This window comes from Rhinichthys klamathensis, unplaced genomic scaffold (assembly GCF_029890125.1).
Source record: "Rhinichthys klamathensis goyatoka isolate OS25496 unplaced genomic scaffold, OSU_Roscu_1.1 h1tg000001l_1, whole genome shotgun sequence".
NCBI lineage: Eukaryota > Metazoa > Chordata > Actinopteri > Cypriniformes > Leuciscidae > Rhinichthys > Rhinichthys klamathensis.
In genome coordinates this window covers 3,794,354-3,817,425 of record NW_026606555.1, presented here as the reverse complement: position 1 = coordinate 3,817,425, position 23,072 = coordinate 3,794,354, and the positions used below count along the sequence as shown (strand labels likewise).

The following is a 23,072-nucleotide window of genomic DNA, read 5'->3' as shown; positions in this document are numbered from 1 at the left end:
TGTGGCACCCAAAACTGTGTTAACAGTCTTGCATCAGCCAAGATGTTGACTGAGAAAGATGGAGATGAGCAGAAAGCAGGAGATGAAGTAATAATGATATAAATAAGCAGGGTTTATTTATTGAATAATCTTAGTTGCTTAATGCCCAGACTTCGTCTGACCAACAGAAATACAAGTGTCGTTATACCAGTGTGCTTTACAGCAGCATCCCATAAAGCCTTGAAATATTCCCCGTATCTCTTATTCGTGAAGACAAGCATTCCACATTCCACGAAACCCCACATTCATAAGATTAAATCCACTTGAAATGTAGGGAGTGAAAATGCATGAAACGAGACCTGTGGTGTTGGGGATTAAGGTCCTGATATACTTCCAGTGAAATCGAAGAACAAACTGGTGTGATGACATTTCAAACAAAATCAGGTCAAAACAAAGTTTGTTTCTGGAGTTTGAAAGCGCTTGCCAAAACTAAGATTTTTTTTCCAGAAAAGTTTGCTCTGGCTGTTAAACACCTTTTGAACTACCATTGGTCCATGTCGATTAATATCTGCCGCACGCTTTCCCCTCAATAACAAAATAAACACAACAAAAAGGACAGCGGTGAGAAAACGGCAGTTAAGAAAACATCTGATCATCATAACGAAGATTTCCACGTCGGAGAAGGCGGAGCCTCAGGGCCACACCCACCTGTTATGTAGCTGCCAGTGTTCGAAGGTTTCGAACTGCGTTTTGGCCTGATTTTGTCACACCAGTTTGGTCTTTGATTTTACTTGAAGTGTATCAGGGTCTTGAGAACCAAACACTTCGGACCAAGCAATCAAACCAAGTGTGCAAACATCCTAAGTGTCTCTCTCTTGTGGTCCGCTAGCGCTGCCCTTATGACCATGGAGCGAGTGAGTGGCCAGCAGGAGCTTTCACCGGAGGGAATCAAGGTATTTACTCTCTCTGTCTCTCTCATATGCTCCAATTACTTTCATTGTCTTTCAATAATTGAGCCCCTGTCCGTCTCTCTCTTTCCTGCTCCCCTCTGGGTCAGAATTAGTTTTCTTAATCTCTGTGTTTGGCTCTGATGGTCTTCATACCTAATTACATGTCATGGTACGACACCAGCTGAAGTATCATGTCGTATTACAGGACCGATTCTGTTGTTTGGATGCATCATTACAGGGGCAGTTCTGTTGTACTCATTTTTACAGGTTACTCAAAGATGTTACTTTTTATGTCAAATTATTATATAAAAATATCATAGTTGCATTATATATTAAAATTGTAGTATATTATATATAGATAAACTATATGTTGTAAAATACAACATGTTAAAGGGGTGGTTCAGGATTTTGGACATCGAGCCTGGGTGTTATTTATCAGTGGAGACAGTTTTCAAAAAATGTCATCCAGTCGTTCCAGTTGCATAGTTCGCCGGTGCTAGGCTAGCACGAGTCAACGGTAACTGCTAGCCTGCCATTAATAACAGTTTTACCCACTCCACAGTACACCAAAAGCAGATCAATTATAACGCCAGACTATCGATGTAAATGTCTGTTGAGAGAATAATGTTAGAAATCAAACTACTCTTGCATCTCAATGATCGCATTACATTTACAGGAACTAGTTTCTCAGCAGCGGCGGGATTTTACTTTACGTCGGTTAGTAGCGCTGTGCCGAAAAGTAAACACAGAACCGAAGCGCACTACAGTCGGGACTACCTGTACTACCTCTCTCTATCTCTCTCTCTACCTCTCTCTCTCACTACCTCTCTCTCTCACTACCTCTCTCTACCTCTCTCTCTCACTACCTCTCTCTCTCACTACCTCTCTCTCTCACTACCTCTCTCACTACCTCTCTCTCTCTCTACCTCTCTCTCTACCTCTCTCTCTACCTCTCTCACTACCTCTCTCACTACCTCTCTCTCACTACCTCTCTCTCTCTCTACCTCTCTCACTACCTCTCTCTCTCTCTCTACCTCTCTCTCTACCTCTCTCACTACCTCTCTCACTACCTCTCTCACTACCTCTCTCACTACCTCTCTCTCTCTCTACCTCTCTCTCTACCTCTCTCACTACCTCTCTCACTACCTCTCTCACTACCTCTCTCACTACCTCTCTCACTACCTCTCTCTACCTCTACCTCTCTCTCTACCTCTCTCTCTCACTACCTCTCTCTCTCACTACCTCTCTCTCTCACTACCTCTCTCTCTCACTACCTCTCTCTCACTACCTCTCTCTCTCTCTACCTCTCTCACTACCTCTCTCTCTCTCTCTACCTCTCTCACTACCTCTCTCACTACCTCTCTCACTACCTCTCTCTACCTCTACCTCTCTCTCTACCTCTCTCTCTCACTACCTCTCTCTACCTCTACCTCTCTCTCTACCTCTCTCTCTCACTACCTCTCTCGGTTACCTATATCACTCCGCCGCTGCTGTAGACTGTGCTAATAAATACAGGGAACAAAGTATAACTATAGCAATGCGATGAAAGGGTAGTTTGATTTCTAACATTATTCTCTCAACAGACATTTACATCGATAGTCGGGCGTTATAATTGATCTGCTTTTGGTGTACTGTGGAGTGGGTAAAATTGTTATTAATGGCAGGCTAGCAGTTACCGTTGACTCGCGCGAGCTAGCCTAGCACCGGCGAACTATGCAACTGGAACGACTGGATGACATTTTTTTGAAAACTGTCTCCACTGATAAATAACACCCAGGCTAACTTGGAAATGAGGCCCGATGTCCACAATCCTGAACCACCCCTTTAATATAATAGATGTACTATATATTATAATTGCACACAGTTACATTTTCCACCTAATTTTTTATAAATTTTAATTGTTGCAACAAAGTGTCAAATACACAGTTTTCTAAAATGTCAATGTATGACATATGAGTCCTTCCAGAATTATAGCTGGAATAAACAAACTGTTAATGGCCTCTTGGCCATATAGTGTATTTGTGGTGAGTTACATGTTAATGATCTCATGTTGGATGGTTGTTAGCCCTGGTCTGCAGGTGTGTTGAACTATGACCTTATAACCCGAGCGCTCTGATCTGTCTCTGGCAGACTCCATCCATGAAGAGCTTCAGTGCTAATGGGTCTGTGGTGGAGACTCACGAACGACGTCCAAATCAATTAAGACCTCTCAACAGAACTGGCAAGCTTAGGTATTGTAGTTGTATATATTCATCACTCTGGGTAAAAAAAAGAGTTTTTAAAATATACATTTCATAGCTTAAAGTGTTATTTAATAAAACATCTGCTTATTTTTTTGTATTTCCATCAGATAATGATACTCATGCCTTTTGTTGTTGTTCATGGTCTCCCAGTGAAGCAGCTCATTCAGTGAGTGTGTCTGCGCTCCCCAGTCGAACCAGCTATCTGATAATGAGCCCGGCACCGTCCCAAGGAGTCGTGGTTCAGGGGCGGCTCTTCCAGCACGCACAGTTCTCTTCTCCAAGCAGGAAGATGGAGCAAAGGTACGGCACTGGACCAGCTGACTTTACAGAATAACAAGTGGCTGATGTTTGACATCAAGTAGGTCAGAATATGCTCTACTAGACGTATGAGCATTGGGAGGAATACTGCCTTGATTTTAGTTAACCGTAAGCTGTTTTCAAGTGCAACGGGAAAACAATATGAGACATAAGCTTCTGTGTTTTTGATTTTGCCCTTTTTACACCTGGTATTAAGATGTGTTTTGGTTGATCGGATCACAAATAGACGAGGGAGACACATTCCCGTTTACAGCTGGTGTTTTAATCCGTCTCTTTTGTCCACTTTCAAACACTTCTGTCCTGATTTCTTTGAGGGAAGGGTCTATGGGCGGGTAAATGTATGGGTTTTTCAGATCTTTCAATCTAATGGACAAAATAAGCTCACGCAGTTTATATGAACGCGCCCGGAGACGAGGGGAAAACACACAGAGAGAGTGTCAGCTTTAGTTTCTGCTCTGACAGACACAAGACCAGCCGAACGCTGTGAGTGTGTGTTAGAAATCAGGAATGGAGAGAGAACCTTGTGTTTGGTATGTTTTTCATCTTCATACTAGGGGACTGCGATATCACGTTTTTTGATCGTGGATGATTAAAATGTGTCCACGATCTGCTTTTGGAGAAATATCGCAGGATCGTGATACAGTGCATTCTATCAGTTGCAGTTCTGGCGCCTCCGTCTCAACATGCTGCACAACGCGACGCACATACACATCACACGTTCATGCAGATACGGGACACTGCAATTCACCAAAGTTCATTATTTGCATGTGCTTTAAAGCCTTGCCGGTTTAACATTTCATTAGTGTGCTGATGCGCTGTTCTAACGTGTGCTTTTCTGAGCGCGTAACGTTACACTTGAAGCGCAGGAACTAACAGCGCCTGGATACTGGACTAAGTTATCGAGTCTCATTGATGAGTCGAGTCTCATTGCGCTAATACGGTCAAATACACACAAGGTTTACATAAACAGAGTTGATTATGTCTAAAGTGAAAGCAAACATATGAGAGAAAATCTGGTGCGTGTGTCATGCGTGTATATTAGATGCGTCGTGTGCCGGTCTTAAAGCGACAGTAGCCTAATAGTAACATTGTTTCCCCTAGGGTTTGGGGACTGCTAGTGTTGCGGAGCGGGCGTGTTACGGATACGTGGTGTACATTTTTTTTGCAATCAAAAAGCATGTCTAATTAATTGAAATCATGTATTATGAATCATTAAACTTGTACAACATTTTTTTTTTTATATATGGAAAAAAAAAATCACACTAATTCTGTGTTGTTTTTTCTGGTAATAAAATGAAGACATAAAACACAAATTTTATAATTTATCATCAATTTTAATCATGCAATTAAATAAACTTTTTGTCAAATAACGTGCTGCACAATGAGCTTTACTGTTAAAATTAAAACATGGATTATTCCTTAATTTCAGTTTTCATGATAATTTATTTGGATTAGTGTTAGTATTATTACATTGGGACATATCTAAATTCTAATGTACAACAGTAATATATTTCTGTCAAGTTAAACCGAACTTTTATTTTGACGGGTTGCCGTGAAGACCTTTTGAGTTTCTGTGTGTTTATGTCATCATGATAGTTTTTCTCAAATGAAGCGTGAAATGATCACGAAGTGACTTTCGGAGTGGATCTAGAGCCTGGAGAGGAAGTTCATGCATTTGTGTCTTCATATAGGCAAAAAAACAGCGCAAGCGTCACACGTGCTTCAGTGTGTGTGTGTGGTAAATGAAACTGCGCGTCGGCTGCACCATTCATTCACACAGAACAAGCAGGATTCGTATTTAAATAGTCTTTGTGTTTTAATATTCACAGACACTAGTCTACATCGCGATTTGATTTCAAGTGTACTGAACTGCTTTCTATTTTTTCCTCAAATTTACAAATTCCGTGAAATTCTGCGTTATACACTAAATTCCTTTTTATGACTGGATTTCGTCAGCATTTTAGGGGGGGCGGGGGTCGTTTTGGTGGGGCGGGCCGCCCCCCCTAAACAATGGTAGGGGAAACACGGAGTAAACATGCTGCCGCTTGTCCTTAAAGGGATAGTTCACCAAAAAATGAAAATTCTGTCATTATTTATTCACTCTAATGTTGTTCCAAACCTGTATTCATTTCTTTCTTGTGCTGAACACAAAAGAAGGTATTTTGAAGAATGTGGGTAACCAAACTTGGTCCCCATTGACTTCCATAGGAGAAAGAACTATACACCTGATATGATATTTTTGCCATATCGCCCACCCCTACTTCAAACCAAACTTGAGTCTTCAGCCGACAAAGTTTAAATCCCGTCTGGCTAGCGTTCTTCCCATAATGTTCCTGCATTAGGTCAGTAGATGGAGAGTAGACGGTCTTTTGTGGCTGTTTGAACACAATTTGTGTTTTCAACTATCTCTGGAAGTGTTGGAGAGTGGACGAGCTCAAAACACTTCAGACCCCGTTAACACCTGTATTTAGTGTAGCAAATTAGCTCTATGAAATATTAATAATCAATCATAACTTGTTATAATTGATTATGAAAATTTGGATCAGTTAATCGGGTTAACTTGATGTAGCTACATTACCATTACAACCAATTACTCGGTCCATCCCGTGAACACTCAATATTGGTTAATTAATTAATAGAAATGTACATTTCCGGGGCATGGGAAATGTCTTTCTTACTAAGTACTACTAAGAGCAAGTAGTCAAGATCTATGATTAGTGACTCCAGATATGAGCTTGAGACACGGACAACTTTACGTGTGACATGAACAAGATTTTATTAACTAGACTAAACATTTAAACTACTCTAACATACACATACATACATGCATACAGTTTACCAAGGGAAAGAGAGATGAAGCAGAATACAGGAAAGGAAGAAGTTATAGCATTGTTTGATGTTCAGCAGATCAACAGCTTGAGCAAACCATCAGTTTAGTTCTAACACGCCCTTCTTTAAAAGGGGTAAGGATACTTAATGTATCAAATAATGAGACTAAGTTTGATACTTGCATGTCTCGCCATTTGCATTAAACTGTCCTGATGCAATTTGTTGAGGCTCCAGTTGATCTTTGCTGATGTGGTCTTGATGAGAGAGAACCAGTGGGAGTCAGAGGATCTTTGGTGAATGGAAAGACAAGGCCGCAGCCTGGCGCAAGCTTGGGTTCCTTGGGGGACTTCTAGTTCAGCATCATCTTCACATTAGGACTTTCTAAAGAAGGACCAAGAGAGTCAGAGAGCAAGAGAGCTAAGAGCAAGAGGACAAGAAGAGAGCTAATCTTGTGATCAGTGATTTTTAAAGCATGAAGATGTCACACCCTCTGGAGGTGCGTGAGCCAATACGAAGCTGCCCCTTTGGAGGGAGTTTTTACGACCTATTGTCTTCTAGCAGGTGATTTGAATGTTTAATTTCATTGGGTGTTTGCGAAAACAATCTTCAAGATCCTTATAATACTAATGCGTCAAAGTTAGCAAAATGTAATGTAAATTAACAAATGGGGGACGAAGATGGGAGTTTATAGAGACTAAACATGCTACACATATGATTTTTGTTAACCATAGTATGCAAGTCATGTTTCAGACCAAAATAGTTTAGAAAAGAGAATTAAAGGGGTCATATAATGGTACATGCACTTTTACAAGTTGATTGTACTGAAATGTGTGTTGGCAGTGTCTGTACACAACCATCATAAAATGATAAAAATCCATCCAGTGTTTTTGTTTTAATCTCCTTATATGTTTTCCCCTGCCTCAAATCAAGCCGTTCGAGCCTGTGACGTCACACGCTCGGAAGCCCCTCCCACGATTGTTGATTGACAGAGCGTTTCAACACAGACCCGCCCTCGCTCGTGAGGGAGCTGTCAATCATAGTCTGCGCGGACCGGCGCGGTCATTGTTGATATGCTGGAGCACTGTCTATGAGCAGAATGGCGTCTAAGCGATTGTGGTGTTCTGTTCTTGGGTGTAATAACGAACACAGTCATTTTAATGTTCCTAAATCCGAACCGCTGAAGACGCAGTGGCTGAGTTTGTTTTCGAAGGGAATATTCCCCACGAGCAACGTCAATGCTCTCATGTTTACGCGAATCATTTCTCACCAGACTGCTTTATAAACGAGGAGGTATAAAGCTGGATTTGCTAAGAAGCTACTCATGAAAAATGGATCGGTACCAGATATTCGTGTTTCTGCTGAATCTCCAGAAGAACGGAAGTGAGTGTAACGTTTTATTAAACTTTATATTAATATATTAATCTTTGCAAATCGCTAGCTGCACGCTTCACAATGAATGCGTCTAAGGTTTACACTCAGGGTACATTACGGCATGTTTTCTATGTATAACGTTCTCAATATAATTCATAATCCCACGTTTCTACTGAACAACGCGTTATGGTTATTGTGTTACAAACGGTGTACGCACAGAACAGAGAGGCGGGGTGAGCAAAGCTCATTATCATTTAAAGTCATATGCACTGAAACGGCGTGCTGAAAACAGAGCTGTTTTTGACCAAGTAAAATAAGTGTTTTCTTACAATACTAATGAGAATGTTTAATTAAAGTATATTACAAACTTTTAATTTAGACCCTAAAGAATCATATTAGCTTGTACAAAAATGGCATTATATTAGCCTGGTTAAAACCAGACCATTCTCAGTTGTAACTGAGTTAGGGTCTGGCAAAGCTTCATAGACAAATCATTTCCAAAGGGGCGTCACCAACGGACGTCGCTCAAATGCCTCTGGGCGCGATTGGATAGACCTAAAACCAATCAGAGCGATGAAGAAGATGACGTATGCAGAGCGACGTTGGTTCGTCTGTTATAGAACAACTTGCTGACACTGATTAGCTACTTGCTCTACGTTTATTTAAAATTAACAGCAAGACAACTGGAAGTGAATGTGCTTTCCATTAAATAAATAACACCGTAAAGAAAACCTTAATAAAAAAAAACTTTGCAATTTAGACGCGCAAACTGGGTGCCGGTGCTGTGAGACGTACGGCTCGGGCAGATTCGGCTTGAAGTCGTTCATCCTCGGATGCTGCGCCGCGCGCGCTGTTACAAAAAACCTGTGCACACAGCCAAGCGCAATGGGGTCTTGCCGGTCTTGCGCACCGAACGCGTCATTTTTGCCCCGCGCACCTTCGCGCTCGTGCGGACGAGTCGAGTTAAACAAGGCTTTACTCCGTGTCAGCGCGCGCTCTGACCGGTAAAGGGGCACAGACCTCTCCCGAATCATCTCCAGCAGTAGCAGCCTCCGATCGCACCACTAACTCCGCCTCCGTTTCCCCTGTAAGCTGATATTAGTATTTAAACATTCTCTATGATAAATGTTTGTGAAAAATATATTTTAATAACATGGTTTTGGCGGTTATAGAGTTCTAATGACGGTGTTCAACTATAACCGTCACACATAGTTCCACGGCGGCATCCATCTTTGTAAATGTACAAAATCTGCTTCACCGTCGCTGTGCTGCCGTCATCGTGTAAAGCCCGCCCCAACGTTTCTGATTGGTGCCGTGATTTCTGCGGACTGGAAATGGGTTTCAATCATAGACAGTATAAGGTTTCAATGAGCTCTTTGCCAGACTAACTTTCAGAGCAAATCTAAATTTGCCGGCTAGCATTATATGACCCCTTTAATACAAATCACATAAAAGGAAAATCATGAGATGGGAAAATTAGATGCTTGTTAATACATTTATCACATGGTTATATATAGAATATGTAGGATTAAAAAGGTTAATTTCTCCTTCTCAGCAAGAATTAAGTGAGTGTCACAGCCCTCTGCACATTTCTTTTTTGGGGTCGTTAACTCTTATCAGTCTTAAGGTGTCCTGTAACAGGACAATGGGTCCTGCCAGTGTTGGCTTCATTTGTGGGGGAAGTTTCATAGAACTTTGTTGGGAGAGTGAGTTTGCTGGATTATTCATTAAATATAATGAATAATTTGTGTGTCTCTGATTGGTCCAGACGCTACATTAGCGTCGTCCACTTGTGATCCGATCCACCAAAACACATCTTTATACCAGAGGTAAACGGTCTGTAGTTTTGGTCAAATAAAAACCCTTTAAAAATCAGACGCACTTGATCTTCCCTTACTAAAGCTTCAACCACATCTGTTGGGAAATGCATTGTGTGGCTTATTTCCTACAGTTTGTTGGTTTGATTTAGTCCTCTTACATCCTAAAATCGTATTTTAGGTTCAGTGAGTTAAGATTCAGAATTTGTGGCGTAATGTCGATTACTACAGAAAATAGTCTCTCAATTTTAAAAACCAAAATTATCTCAAGTAATGTGAATTGAACCCAGAACATCAGATGTGATGGATCTGCTGTATTTCTGAATTCTCATGCTGTCTGCCAATGTGTGTGTCCTGCAGATCTGATCTGATCCAAAGAGTGGAGCTGGAGAACATTCTTCTCACGTGTCCACCGATGTCAGGTAAGCGGACGGAGCCGGTCCTGCACCAATGAGTCTTCTCACGGTCTCCAAGAGTTTACTGACAGATAAAGAGCGCATCAAAGTTTCGAAAGGAGTGTGAACTGGTTTCTGGAGTTACTTTATGAGCAATCAAGTGTTAATGCTACACTATATAATCTTTTTTTTTGAAGTTAACAAAATGTAAACACTGAGCGAGTATATCACAAAACCCTTTCAAATCGTGTTTTTGCCTTATTCTTAATCACACCTACTGTAGTTTTTTATATTTTAGAGTTGCACTGCATACTTTAATCATTCATCCATGCGTGTCTACATCATATCTGTAAATAAAAGGAGAGAAGCTCGGGCTACTACTACAGTGGAAGCAGCTTGAAGCCATAACAACTGAACCTCAAACCGAAAAGTGTTTGCAAGCAAAAAGGGGAAGTGATAGTACCCATAATAAAACACAAATCAGCATAGTTTGCATTTGCATCACATTTGCTGTGGATTGATTGTTTATTCTGTTAACAATGCCTGTCTCTAAACAAGTTATAGCCTTGGTTTATTTGCCTATAAATAGCCTTGCCAAGTTATAGTTTTCACCCTTATCTGCTCTGAATAGCAATCATTACTGTATGTCTAATGTCATATAAAATATAGTGGCAAATAAAATACTTGCCTACTCATCATAAGACATAACCTTGATGTATATGACTGTTGTTCCACTGTACATCCCTAGATTCAGGAGACCTCGCTATTAAGAGACGTGTCCATCAGAAACGGCGGACGATGAACAGCATTCCTGATACTGTGGGCAGACCCGTTCAGGTGAGACTGTACCCCTCGACATTTAAATGTATGATAATTCATGTCAAATGTGCTTTTTTGTAGTTCATTTTTGGTTGAACCTAACCCTTTAACACACAAATGTAAAGTTCTGTCATTAATTTCTCACCCTCATGTTGTTCCAAATCCATAAGACCTGATGGCTTTATATGATGAACTGATTTCATTTCGGCTTTTATAGAGTAGGGCTGCACCATTAGTCGTATTAATAACACATTCAAAATAATCATTGAGATATTGGCCTGCTGTTTATTTGACCTGAAAATATTTATTTATTTATTTGACATTCACGGTATCTTGCATTGGTTAGCAAGCCTCTTGCTCACACCATCTCACAGTGACGCACTAATAAATAAATAATTATTCTCGACCATATTGTTTGCCATTGTGGCTAAATTGCTAATAGAAGCATCTAAATTGCTTCTCATAAAATATCAAACATGAAGACAATTTACAAAGTAGTGTTGTCAAAAATATCGATATTTCGATAAATATCGATACTGAAATATCTGAACGGTACCAATACTAATTTCCCGAAGTATCGATACTAGCCGAGTGGTCACTTTCACTTCTCTCCAAAGGCGCATTGACAAACACCACACGTGACGCACTCGTCTCATTCGCTCTGGTTAAATAGCAAAAGTGAAGTGAATGGAAAGATGGCGAGGGTGGCGCCCCCGCGACCGACTTTGGTTGATTGATAAAGAACACCGCGAGCGGGCATGTCGGAGAATAGCGCGCACACGAGCGGGCTGCAGGCACCCAAAAGATTGTTTGACTATCAATAATCCCTCACATCACTCATTTTTATTATTGTATAGGTGAAAACAGACTTAAGGAACAGGCTCCAGGGGTACCATTTAGCAGCATATATGCTCAGCATCAGGGGTGTTTGTTGTTTGGACAGACCTGCCCCCACTGCTAAAAAAAAAATCCTCAAGGAAACACTGTAACTCTTCTCATTTGAACTTTTCTGAAACATTAACCAAGATGGCCTAGTATTGTTGTTGATAAGAGTCTGTGTTGTCTCGTTTTTTCACCGTTTTCAAGTACACCGTTTTCTTAAAGTTAACATAATCTGACTGAGGAATCTAGACAAGTAAATATTGTAAACTGTGGTCAAATGTAAATTAACTTGTGCCTATTTAACTATTCAAATATTATTATTTAATTCTGCAATTTTCCTTCATTAGCGATTATCGTCAATTTGATTACACAGATACTAATTAAACTAAACTGAGCTAGACAATGGCATCTCTGAATTCAATAATGAAATGCCTTTAACTGAAAATTGAATGTTTAATCTTATTATTATACATTACTGACTCTCTATCCTCCAATTTGATACTGTTAACTGCTTTTTTGTTACAGTATATTTTAATCTTTGATAACAGTAGGTAATAAAAATACAACGGATCATGTTAGCTCTGGTCCAATTAAAAAATATTAACAAATAGAACTCAGGACATTTTTGTTCATGTAAAATATACCTCATTGTCATGTTCTAGACTTGTTATATTTAGCTTTAAATAAAAAAAAAATACCCCCTTAATATTGTGGCAGTTTTTTTCTCTGTGGTATCGAAAATGGTATCGAATATCGAAATTTTTCAAGGTATCGTATCGAAGTTAGAAATTCTAGTATCGTGACAACACTATTACAAAGCACTCACCAAAACCATGCATTACCAGAAGTTGTATTAATGGTTAGTGTTCAGTTTACTCTTATCAATACAATTTTGATCAATATATATATAGTTTTTTTAAATTTATTTTTATTTGATAAAGCTAACATATCATCAATCATGAGTGAAATAATTTTTGAGCAAAATAATCCTGACTATCAGGTAAACCATTATCGGGAAGCCCTAATATAGAGAACATCAAATATGGTAAGCAAAAGCTCAAACATTTATGCTTGACGCGCGAGAACCAATGGGCTTCATTCTTGCGCGCGGTTGAGCTTTTGTTTGCCATATTTGATGTGCTGTATGTATGTGCGTTCATCAATGATTGTATGTTGAATTGTCTTATTAAACAGAAGTCACCTGGTAATTACTCATTATGCTCTAAATCGGACTGGAATCTTCTCCAGACTGAGATGAAGTTAAAAGATTTAGTATCTTGTGGTCAATTTAAATATTTATTAGAAAATCATCAGAGTAAATTAGTTGTGTGTAAATGTCTGTAACCAGATGCATTTTTTTCTTTTTTTTTCTTTTTTTTTTCTTTTATATTTTGTATTTATGTAATGGGATTTGTTTATGTTTGTGTGTTGTAACTTTGATGTAAAATGTATATGTAAACTAAGCTGCTTATCATGGCCAGGACACTCCCGAAAAAGAGATTTTAATCTCAGTGAGTCTTCTTTCCTGGTAAAATAAAGGTTATTATGTTAACAAAAGGCTAAATTAAATCTGTTCATTATATAAAACGATCGGGTCTCTTCAAAAGACTTGGATTAAACTTCTCCATTACACATATGGATGTGTTTTACGATCTTATTACGAACGCTTTGAACTGTCAAGAGTTTTGGGTGAACAGATTTTCAGTGGAGGGACATAAATCTCTGACTGACTTCATTAAAATATCTTGTGTAACAAAGAAGAATGAAAGTCTTACGGGTTTGGAACTACACAAGAGTTTTTGGGTGAACTATCCCTTTAGGTGTTCAATGTTATAAAGTGTAAATGATGTCTTCCCACACCCAGCAGCCCCTTCAACCTGATGATTACCTCACAGTTTGTGGTAAATGTGGCCAGCCAAGTGAGGACCATGTCAAATGTGACAACTGTGGGAATGTCCTGCCTGCTGAGACTCTTTCTGCTGTTACATCATCACTGCCCCCTCGGCCCTCGGGTCCCGCGCAGACGCCCAGCCTTCAGATAAGCAGAAGCTTTTATGAGCCCACCTCTGGGGGGTGCTCTCAACAGCTGGACGTCATCATCAACCCATCGGTGCGGATCGCCCATGGAAACATGTTCCTCCCGCACAATGGACGAGCCGTCGCCTCTTCTGGAAGCTCAGCGTGTAACGGACACAAGCCAGCTGGAGGCAAGAAGCAGCAGGCCACCAAACTATGTGAACTAAACGACCCTAGTAAGCACGACTACACTTCAAACTCTTACATCACGTATCACATTATGCTACACCGAGCATCTCAAACATTTGTTGTTGTTGTTGTGTTCGGGTTAGCCGGTTCGATTAGCTTTGCTTAGAAAGGAGCAAAAGGCACCATAAAAGTGGTCCATAAGGGACTAGCGGTCGACCGATATTGGTTTTTTGATGGCCGATACCTTAGGGGCTGTTTACACCTGGCCACTGCATGCGTTTTCTGTGATCGGATAGCTATCCGATCGTGAAAAGACCAGGTGTAAATGCCCTCCGAAGCGCATTCGAGACGGATTTGAATCTGATCGCTCAAACCACTTCAGGAGGAGGTCTGAGGCACGTTCCAGACCAAACTGGACGAGTGTAAATGCATCTGGTTGTTCAAACCACATATGTAAATTTTACTCCTCCCAAAAATGCTAAAAAATAAACGTGTGAGAGCATGTTATAGGCTATATGTCATGTTATAGTCAGATATGATGGCGCTACTGCAACACGCATTACCGCAGATGAGCAGCTGAGCGTCTATTCATCAAGCCAACGCGCAAACTATCGCAAATCAAAGTGAAAGTAAGTCGCAGACGCTTAACACGCAATCATCATCATTAAAAGTAAAGAAACTAAATGATCTTACCAGGGCTGTTGCCGCTCTCTCTTATTGCGGTCTTTGATTTTGAAATTAGCTGCATAATAGCACGGGAATTGAAGATCGGACTTATATCCGGTTTGCAAAAACACATTTATGTGACCAGGTGTAAATGTAATCGTTTTGATAAATCAGATAGCTATCCGATCTGAGAAAACGCATGAAGTGGCCAGGTGTAAACAGCCCCTTAGAGACCAGGGTGGCCGATATTTTGATATATACACATTATATTTATTTTGATCAATATTTAATAAATTAGAAAACAAATCTTTAAAATAAACATGCTTATACTTTAGATGGCAACATCTTGAATCTGCAATTCTATTACAGTATTTTTCACAAATAAAGTAATTGTAATTGTTACATATGAATATGTGAATAAAAATGAAATAAACACTGTAAACGGGGCACTCAGTAATCTGGTAATTTCGTGCGCACTGGTAATATTTTTTTCAAATAAAGACGGTAACGCTAATTTTACATACAGCACACAGTGAAAACGATATGAATATGACACAGTGGGACACTGGATGCACAGCATATTTTAAAATTAGGGATTTAGAGTTTTTCGACGGTGTCTCCTGTGAAGAAAAAAAGGTATTAATTTAGTTAATTTATATTATATATATATATATATATATATAGCCACTCTGGAGTAAACCGTGATTTCATCATCCAGCTCAGTTCAGTTCTTGTATAATAGTGTCAATGCAGACAGATCAATATTATTGTTGAATATTAAATTAAATGTTAAATTTAATGTCCCCAACTAAGCAAGCCAAGCCAATGGCAACAAAGGTGGAAAAAGGCGAGTGAGCGCTGTGTGATTAGAAGTCCAGCTTCCAACACATCGGCCAATCAGAAGAACTTATCGGCCTTGGCGATATACTAGTAGGGACACACCAAAAAGACGCCAAAGAACTAGCGCTGATAGAAAGCCGACTGTGTTCCCGCATGCGCCTGCTTTCAAAAAGGCTGAATCGACCCAAGTGCATAACAAAAGAAGAGGAACATACAACTTGCAACAAAGCAACGTACAATAATGTTACTGATAATAATAAACGTTCCAGAATAAATATTATACTATATTCTTTGTGTTCAAGAACTGTTTAATCATGAGTTAAAAGGCATTTTTGATCAGGCTTAACCAAAAAATGTCATGAGATGACACCAGTAATCCAGATCTGTGTTGTGTGTGTGTGTGTTGATGAAATGCAGTTGTGCTGTCCAGTGATGAGGATGAAGATAGTGATAATGTCAGCAGCACCGGGACGGTCAATCGTTTAGACAGCGTGTCTCCAAGGCCAGCGGACTCTGCCCACTCGTCTCCAGCGCCCTCCGGTGGCCGGGTGGAAGCAGCGGTGAAAGCAGCCGGGGAACACGAGGACCCCAGTGCTGACTTTTTCACACAGGCGAACCACAGAAACCCGCTGCCCAGGAGGAGTCGAATGAGAGATTCAGTAAGGACTGTTACATGTTTGCTACTTTTTTTCTTTTTTTTTTTCAATAACAAAAGTTCAGTAAACATTATATGTAGAGCACCTGCCATCCAATATTCACAATAAGCTTTGATACTTTTGATATGAAAATAAATCTGAGCTTTCTAATTTTGTCAGTTTTATCACAAAATAAAAACAAAAAACTTTTTGCCGCTCTTTAATGTGGCGTGACAGATCGCTGTAGTGCCTCAGTTGAGCAGATCATCACGTCCTCTTTACTAGTTACAGCAATCAGTAACAAATCAACTGCAGAAAGACGACAATAACACCGCTTTTAAACTCATGTAATGCTGCATTTACCTCAAGAAAGTTATTCAATGTTCATAGCTCGGTACCTAGAAATAAAACTAGAGGGGAGCGTTATAATGCATTCTTTTATATTACATATTCATTATATTTTTACTGAACCTGTTAGTGACATCTCATTTATTGTATGTTTGAATAAATCTGTCATGAAAACAAGTTTTTATGATAGCCACTAATTAAATGTTTATATTAAGAATGCATCGAAATGAAAATTCTTGGCCGAAAACCGAAACACCGAAAGAAATTATGCCAATTGTTAGTACCATTGCATTTATGGCTATGACTGTGTACAAACTTTACTTAAATTAATATAACATTTTCAAAGAATAAATCAATTACAAATTATGCAAATATTTATTTAGCACAATGCACAGTATAAACTAAAATTCAAACTAAAATGTTTAACTTGACCCCACTCATGTGTACATTAAATAATAATCTACTGGCCTGCAGAAAGGTTTTCAAATTAAATGTTCTCTCATAAAAACAAAGCCGAGCAGAACTTCTCATCACACCAGCACCCGGTTTGCACGTCTAAATTAGTTGATTACATTTTAAAAAATGAGCATACAATAGCATAAAAAGCCTTTTGGTAACACTTTACTTAAAGGGGTGTGCATAAGACTAACATGACACCTTCATAATCATGACATGACACATGTTATGAATATGAAGGAAGTTTTATGCATGTTTGTGACAACCGTCATTAAGTGTCATTCGCTCAATTATGACATTTTTAATGCAAATATGACATTGTTTGAGATGTCTTTGTTATGACACCTTGACATAAACAAATACATCATAACCTGTCAGTGTCTTTGTCATGACAACTTGACATTACTAAGACAACACAACCTGTCATAAACATGACATAGCAGATTAATTATTGGTTAACATTACATTAAACTGTCATGTGGTTGGTGTTGACATTGGCTGTCATGAGGCCATTATAACTGTTTAATGACAAATTCAATTTGTACCACTGTAGTTGAGGTCACGAAAAATATTCATGACACAGTTATAATGGACTTATGACAGCCAATGTCAAAACCAACCACATGACAGTTTAACTTAATTTAATGTCAAGTTGTCATGACAAAGACACTGACAGGTTATGATGTTATGGTTTATGTCAAGGTGTCATAACAAAGACATCTTAAACAATGTCAAATTTGCATTAAAAATGTCATTATTGAGCGAAAGACACTTAATGACAGTTGTCATAAACATGCATAAACCCTACTTCATATTCATGACATATGTCATGTCATGGTTATGAAGGTGTCATGTCAGTCTTATGTACACCCCTTCAAGTAAAGTGTTACCAAAATATTTAAGAGATCGTTAATTTAGTTGTATACATACATGTTCCCATATACCGTACATATTTTTTTTGTAATGTCACAAGTAATAATCTCAGGGTTTACTGGGTTTTACATGATGATTTTTGTATTGGTGGTGGTATAACTTACTAAAAAATAAGCATTGTCACGTGTTTATCTTTCTTCTTCTCACCGATTCCTGATGGTTAGAGGACAGTTACTTGAGTCGTCTTCTGTCGTTTCAAAGAATAGAACAACGGCGAGCGCGTCAAGTATAAACGCCTCGACCGTTTGGAGAGGTGCGCGCGCTGTCTGTGGAGACTCGCGCTGCAGAGGCGGGCGAAAGTATAAACAAGGCTTCCGTCTCCTCGCGGTTTCAGATATACTGATATACGTCCTCACCGCAGACATGTTGCTTCAGACAAGCACGTGCAGGTCGCGGTTTCTGTTTGCGTCATCACAACGTATTGTTTCGGTGATAAAAGTCTTTCGGCCGGAAACCGAAAATGCCCTTTTGGGCCATACACAGCCATGTGTGCAATTTAAATGTAGAATTGAGCAGTTGAAGTTGTTTATATTTGAAGAAACATGCAGATCTGTAAAACTGAAAACAGGATTTAGAGTGTGTGTTCACTTGTTGTTCGTGTTGTGTTTGGATTTTTCATTGGTATATTTCTCTTGCAGTTTGGGAACACTGTGTGTGAAGACCCGTCTCCGGCTAAGAAGAGGAAAATGGAGCAGGTGCCGGTGTTGGGCAGTATTATTCTGGAGTGCAGGAGCGTGAGGATTGGCACACTACGCAGGATGGTCACCAAACCTGTCGTGGTGAGATCACTTACACCAAACACCTGTTTCAGAGCATTTGCAGGATTGGGAAATTAGATTTGATTTTTTTTAATACTCAAATTGGATGATGATCTTGACGTTCAGTTCTTTTAATAGCTTAGTTGGGGACGTTTAATACGTGAATAAAAGCCTAAATTCAGTCTGTTCATAGTATAAAGCGATTGAGTCTCTTCCGAACATTTGGACTAAACTGCTCAATTCAAATGTATTAGTTTCACGATCTCTTAATTCACTTTTATAAGCGTCAAAGTGGTGGTTGTGTAGCTGTCAATGAATTAAAAATATCTTCATTTGTGTTCTGAAGATGAATAAAAGTCTTACAGGTTTGGAATGACATGAGCAAGAATAAATGATCACAATTTTCATTTTTGGGTGAACTATCCCTTGAAATACAAAGTTCTGTCATGATCAGGTCCTTAACTCAACCTGCTTGCAATCACATCAATCTCTAATGCCGAGTTCACACTGCACAACGATTTTTGGCTCGATTTTCGCTCGCAATCCTTGCTCCCCGCGTCTCCCCAACCATTTCCTCCTGCATAATCTGTTTTTCTTTTTCGCTGCAAATCAGCGCGCAGACAATTTGAATTCATTTTTGACAAATATTTCAGTCTCGCACGAGAACTCCGGTCTCACGCACTCGTGATCTTGCATTATTTCCTCATCACTTCTCGCGTGTGTTTGGTTGTGAAACGTAGTTTGCGGACCGAACAGAAGTTGTCGAGTTCTTTCTTTTGTAAAGTCATGCAGTGTGAAACCTCCTGTCGCCGACCCATCGTTCAGTGTGAACACATCAGCAACTGAGACCGTCGTGCAGTGTGTGAAAAGAACAGTGACCTGACTACTTTAAAAATCGTGCAGTGTGAACTCAGTCTAAGGGGCACAGCTGATTGGTTCCTGCTATATCAGTAGCCAATGAGCTTGCGTGCTCAACCTTCAAATACTTAGTTGGCATTTGCCTTAGCAGTGCAGCGCACTTCAGAAACCCTCCTCCTTCCCCAGCTGTATAAATCCGCTACGGGTAATTCATGAACGCTATGTTGTGCAGCAGCAGCTGCATGTTTTTCATTTATTTTTGTTTAACAAATGTTACATTTGTTTTCATTTACCATTACCATGCCAAACACACCGAGAGTTGACATGACAGAAGTGTTTTTTTCTTCCTTTAGTTTACAGTGGACTACATTCAGCTGGAGACAGAAGGTAAGATAAAAGTAAAGTAGAAAGAAAATGTTGTCAAAGGTCACTAGTATGACTTGGTGATGTGTAAAATAAGACTCCGTGTTTGCTCCAGTCTCATTTGTCATTTCTTCCCTGTGGTGTTGTGATTTGGAGGTCCTGAGGAGGACGTGTTGGAGAGCGTTTATTTGAAGTCGTCTGAGCTGACCTTATGTGAGTGGTGTAACGTCAGGAAGCTGCCGGTTCTCTTTCTGCAGACTAACAATAAGGAGTGCCAGCGTTTACAGGCTGAGCTGCAGATGTCTAAGGACAATGAAGGAATATGGTACGACTGCAATGGCAACAGTGAGTATCGGAACTAAATCATATCAAACAAGCATCACATGTTAATGTATGGGTCAGTGCACACATAAAAAGTTAGTTTTGGGGTTTTGGCAGCACTTTCTTGTAGATGCAGCAACAGACTAAAGGCCCATTCACACTTCACTGACCAACACAGACAAACTATAGTGTGTCACTTCTCAGTAGAGCTGTGCAATATTGGACAAAACTTACATTGCGATATTTTGTTTTTCTGCGATATATAATGAGATATAAAAACAATTTCACCAGATGATTTGAATAGCTCTATTTGTAAAGAATGAATCATTCTAGAATAATTGGGGTGGTTTTGTAAGGTGAATCTGCATAGAAAATAAACAAATTGCAGGGACAGAAATTGAATACTCAAATGTAAAATAACAGTCTTCACTGTCTAAATGAAATATAACTAATATAATTTATCTTTATTAAAGCTACAAGTCATTTTCTCTTTCTCTTTTGCTGGTTGATCATTATTGGTGACACAAACGGCTGCGGGTACGTTAGGCTGCTGTCACTTTAAGGACGAATGCACGGGTATAATATAAATGACACGCATTTGTTTTCTTTGTTTACAACCCATAACCGACTGTTCAAGAGGATACTCGCCGAGACCGTATATGCTCAAAAGAAAGAGCATGTGAAAGACGAATTCAGTTCGGTTTCTGTCTGCGCGGCTCTGTGTGTGCGCACAGAAAACAGCGCGCGAGTCCTCTTGCTCTTGATCCCTGACTCAACTTAAAGCTGCAGTCCGTAACTTTTTTAAGTTAAAAATAATCCAAAATAATTATATTAAAAAAAACTTATTCTGCCAGTGGTCAAAACTATCTGCTTGCCATAGCTAGATTCAAAACGGTTAGCTTGTAATAATGATTTTAATTCCAGTGGTACTGGTGGGTTTCCGCGGGAAATTCGAGCATGTCTTTGCGTCATGACGTCACACCCGTACACATAAAGAAGGAGTTTCGGCTAGCCGGCTATACTGCGCGTGACGAGATGTTTAGATGTATAGGCTTTTCTCGCAGCACTTTACATAATTAAACTTATGGCATCCAGAAAGATCCAAACAACAATCATCAGTGTCAACTGGAGATTCAGCAGTTATAAAACCCAAAAGACTTCGTACTTCGGATTTAAGGTGGCTAGAGAAAGAGAAAGAAACCGTCTCATGCGAACACAAGGATTTAAACATCGGCGGGGCTTTTGAAAAGTGCGTGAACTCCGTGTTTTGAAGGGGTTCGAAACGGAAGAAGAGACGGCTTTTTTCTGCTGAACAAGTACGACATTTCAATAGTTCAATCGTGTAACAGTACGTTTTCTTAATTCACACAGTTATGGAGTTTCCTTTGTTGTGCCTTTCTCGTTTTGCTATTATGGAGAATATGAATTCTGAACTACACAGGTAACCATAAAACACATTAAATTTAACATTAGTCACGCAATGCTGATGTTGTTAACATGAACAATTTGAGAACAAAGTAGGCTATAATTTGCACGGTTGCTGTAAATCGCGTTGATTAAATCTAACGAAGCTTATCATGTCGAATGCTTTTTCCCCCTTAGTTGGTCAGAACAAAAATAGATGTTACTTGTTCAGAAGACATTTTCTTATGAAAATTCTTATGTTGGTCAAACTTTCAAAAAGTGAATCTGTGATTCTGTATGACAGTATCCACACAGCGCGGTGACTGACAGCAGCACTCGCCTCAAAGCACTGTGTTCATCCGCGCTGTTTCATGCCGATTTACAACCCACGTAAAGATGATAATTCCGCGAATCACTGCAGTTACAGATTTCGAACAGAGAGATGGCGACAAAGAGGAAAAGCTACGGACTGCAGCTTTAAAAACACATGCAAATGAAAAACTCACTCTATGATGGTTAAACTTTGTAGTTAATCTGAAAATCACATGCGTTCCGAACCGGGGGACAGCTGGCCCGTACGGATCAACTAAACTCAGTTAAACTTGACATCCCGATATCAGTGCTAAAGCGATATATCGTGCAGCCCTAACTTCCACAACCCGACAAATGCCGAATTAGGGCTGCACGATTTGGGCCAAAATGATAATCACGATTTTTTTGATCAATATTGAGATCACGATTAATTATCACGATTATTTGTTTATTTTAACCAAAACAAATGTTATTGTCACATAGGGTAATTATAACTGCTTTCACATCCATATTGTGCTGCATTCCTGCTAATGTACAACTGTGTGCATCAAAATAAAACAGGTCCTCTTATTCACCAAAATTCAGTGCATCTCCTTAAAGAATAAAGAAAAATAGAGAAAACAATAAAAAAAATGTAGCAAAACTTCAACAGGGCACTATTTTACATTGTGTAAACATATTTTAGGAAGCAAAAATATAAACTTGCATTGTACCTGCATAATGGATGTGAATAAAACGCGCAAAATATACAATCAATAAAAACCAAATAGTCCATAACAGAATGTAACCAAATGAGAACATGTCAAGGCAGAACTGCACTATGGAAGTTCGATTAATGGAGGAAATTCAGAGTCATTGTTATTTGACGCTTAAGAAATGTAAAATGTTGTGGTACAGTGTCAGTGATTAGTTGTGAAGTCTTGCTGCATAAATCGAATCTGTTTAATCCTCCATATGAAAGTTTTTGTGCTCGAATTATTCTGTTTATTAAACAATAGTTCAAAACAAGGCGTTTGTAGTACATGATTATTGGAGTCCACTAATCGAACTTTCATGCCTCTTATATAGTAATTATACATTACTATGTAGTATGTACCAATTTACTAATGCTCACACTCGGTCTCTCTCGTGCACTGGGGCTCATGGAGGCACGTGATCAGACAGTGGTTTACGGAGCGCTAGATTGGCAGTGCAAATAAAACCCCTTTGATACGGAGCGTTCTGTGAACGGAATGACGCATTTTAAATATCACTCGATCACGCGAATTTGATCGTGGGAAGCCAAAATCGTGATCGTGATTAAAATTCGCTTAATCGTGCAGCCCTATGCCGAATCAACATGTTCAGTCTACGAAATCAAGCGGCGACCA

The 23,072-nt window shown here is 39.5% G+C and overlaps 1 protein-coding gene across 5 annotated transcripts in view; it reads left to right on the top strand.

Moving 5' to 3' along the window:
- Positions 1-23,072, top strand: part of senp6a (SUMO specific peptidase 6a) — a 55,312-nt gene that overhangs the window by 5,219 nt on the left and 27,021 nt on the right. For 2 of the 5 annotated variants that reach the window (XM_056248831.1, XM_056248618.1), the window contains 10 exons: positions 869-932; positions 3,060-3,160; positions 3,323-3,472; positions 9,868-9,929; positions 10,651-10,739; positions 13,468-13,855; positions 15,732-15,973; positions 18,325-18,465; positions 19,656-19,689; positions 19,822-20,010. In XM_056248831.1, coding sequence (XP_056104806.1) covers positions 879-932; positions 3,060-3,160; positions 3,323-3,472; positions 9,868-9,929; positions 10,651-10,739; positions 13,468-13,855; positions 15,732-15,973; positions 18,325-18,465; positions 19,656-19,689; positions 19,822-20,010 — 1,450 coding nt within the window. In that variant the 5' untranslated portion in view covers positions 869-878. The remainder of the gene's footprint in view (positions 1-868; positions 933-3,059; positions 3,161-3,322; positions 3,473-9,867; positions 9,930-10,650; positions 10,740-13,467; positions 13,856-15,731; positions 15,974-18,324; positions 18,466-19,655; positions 19,690-19,821; positions 20,011-23,072) is intronic. The other 3 variants (XM_056248767.1, XM_056248745.1, XM_056248693.1) reach the window with 3 other exon arrangements.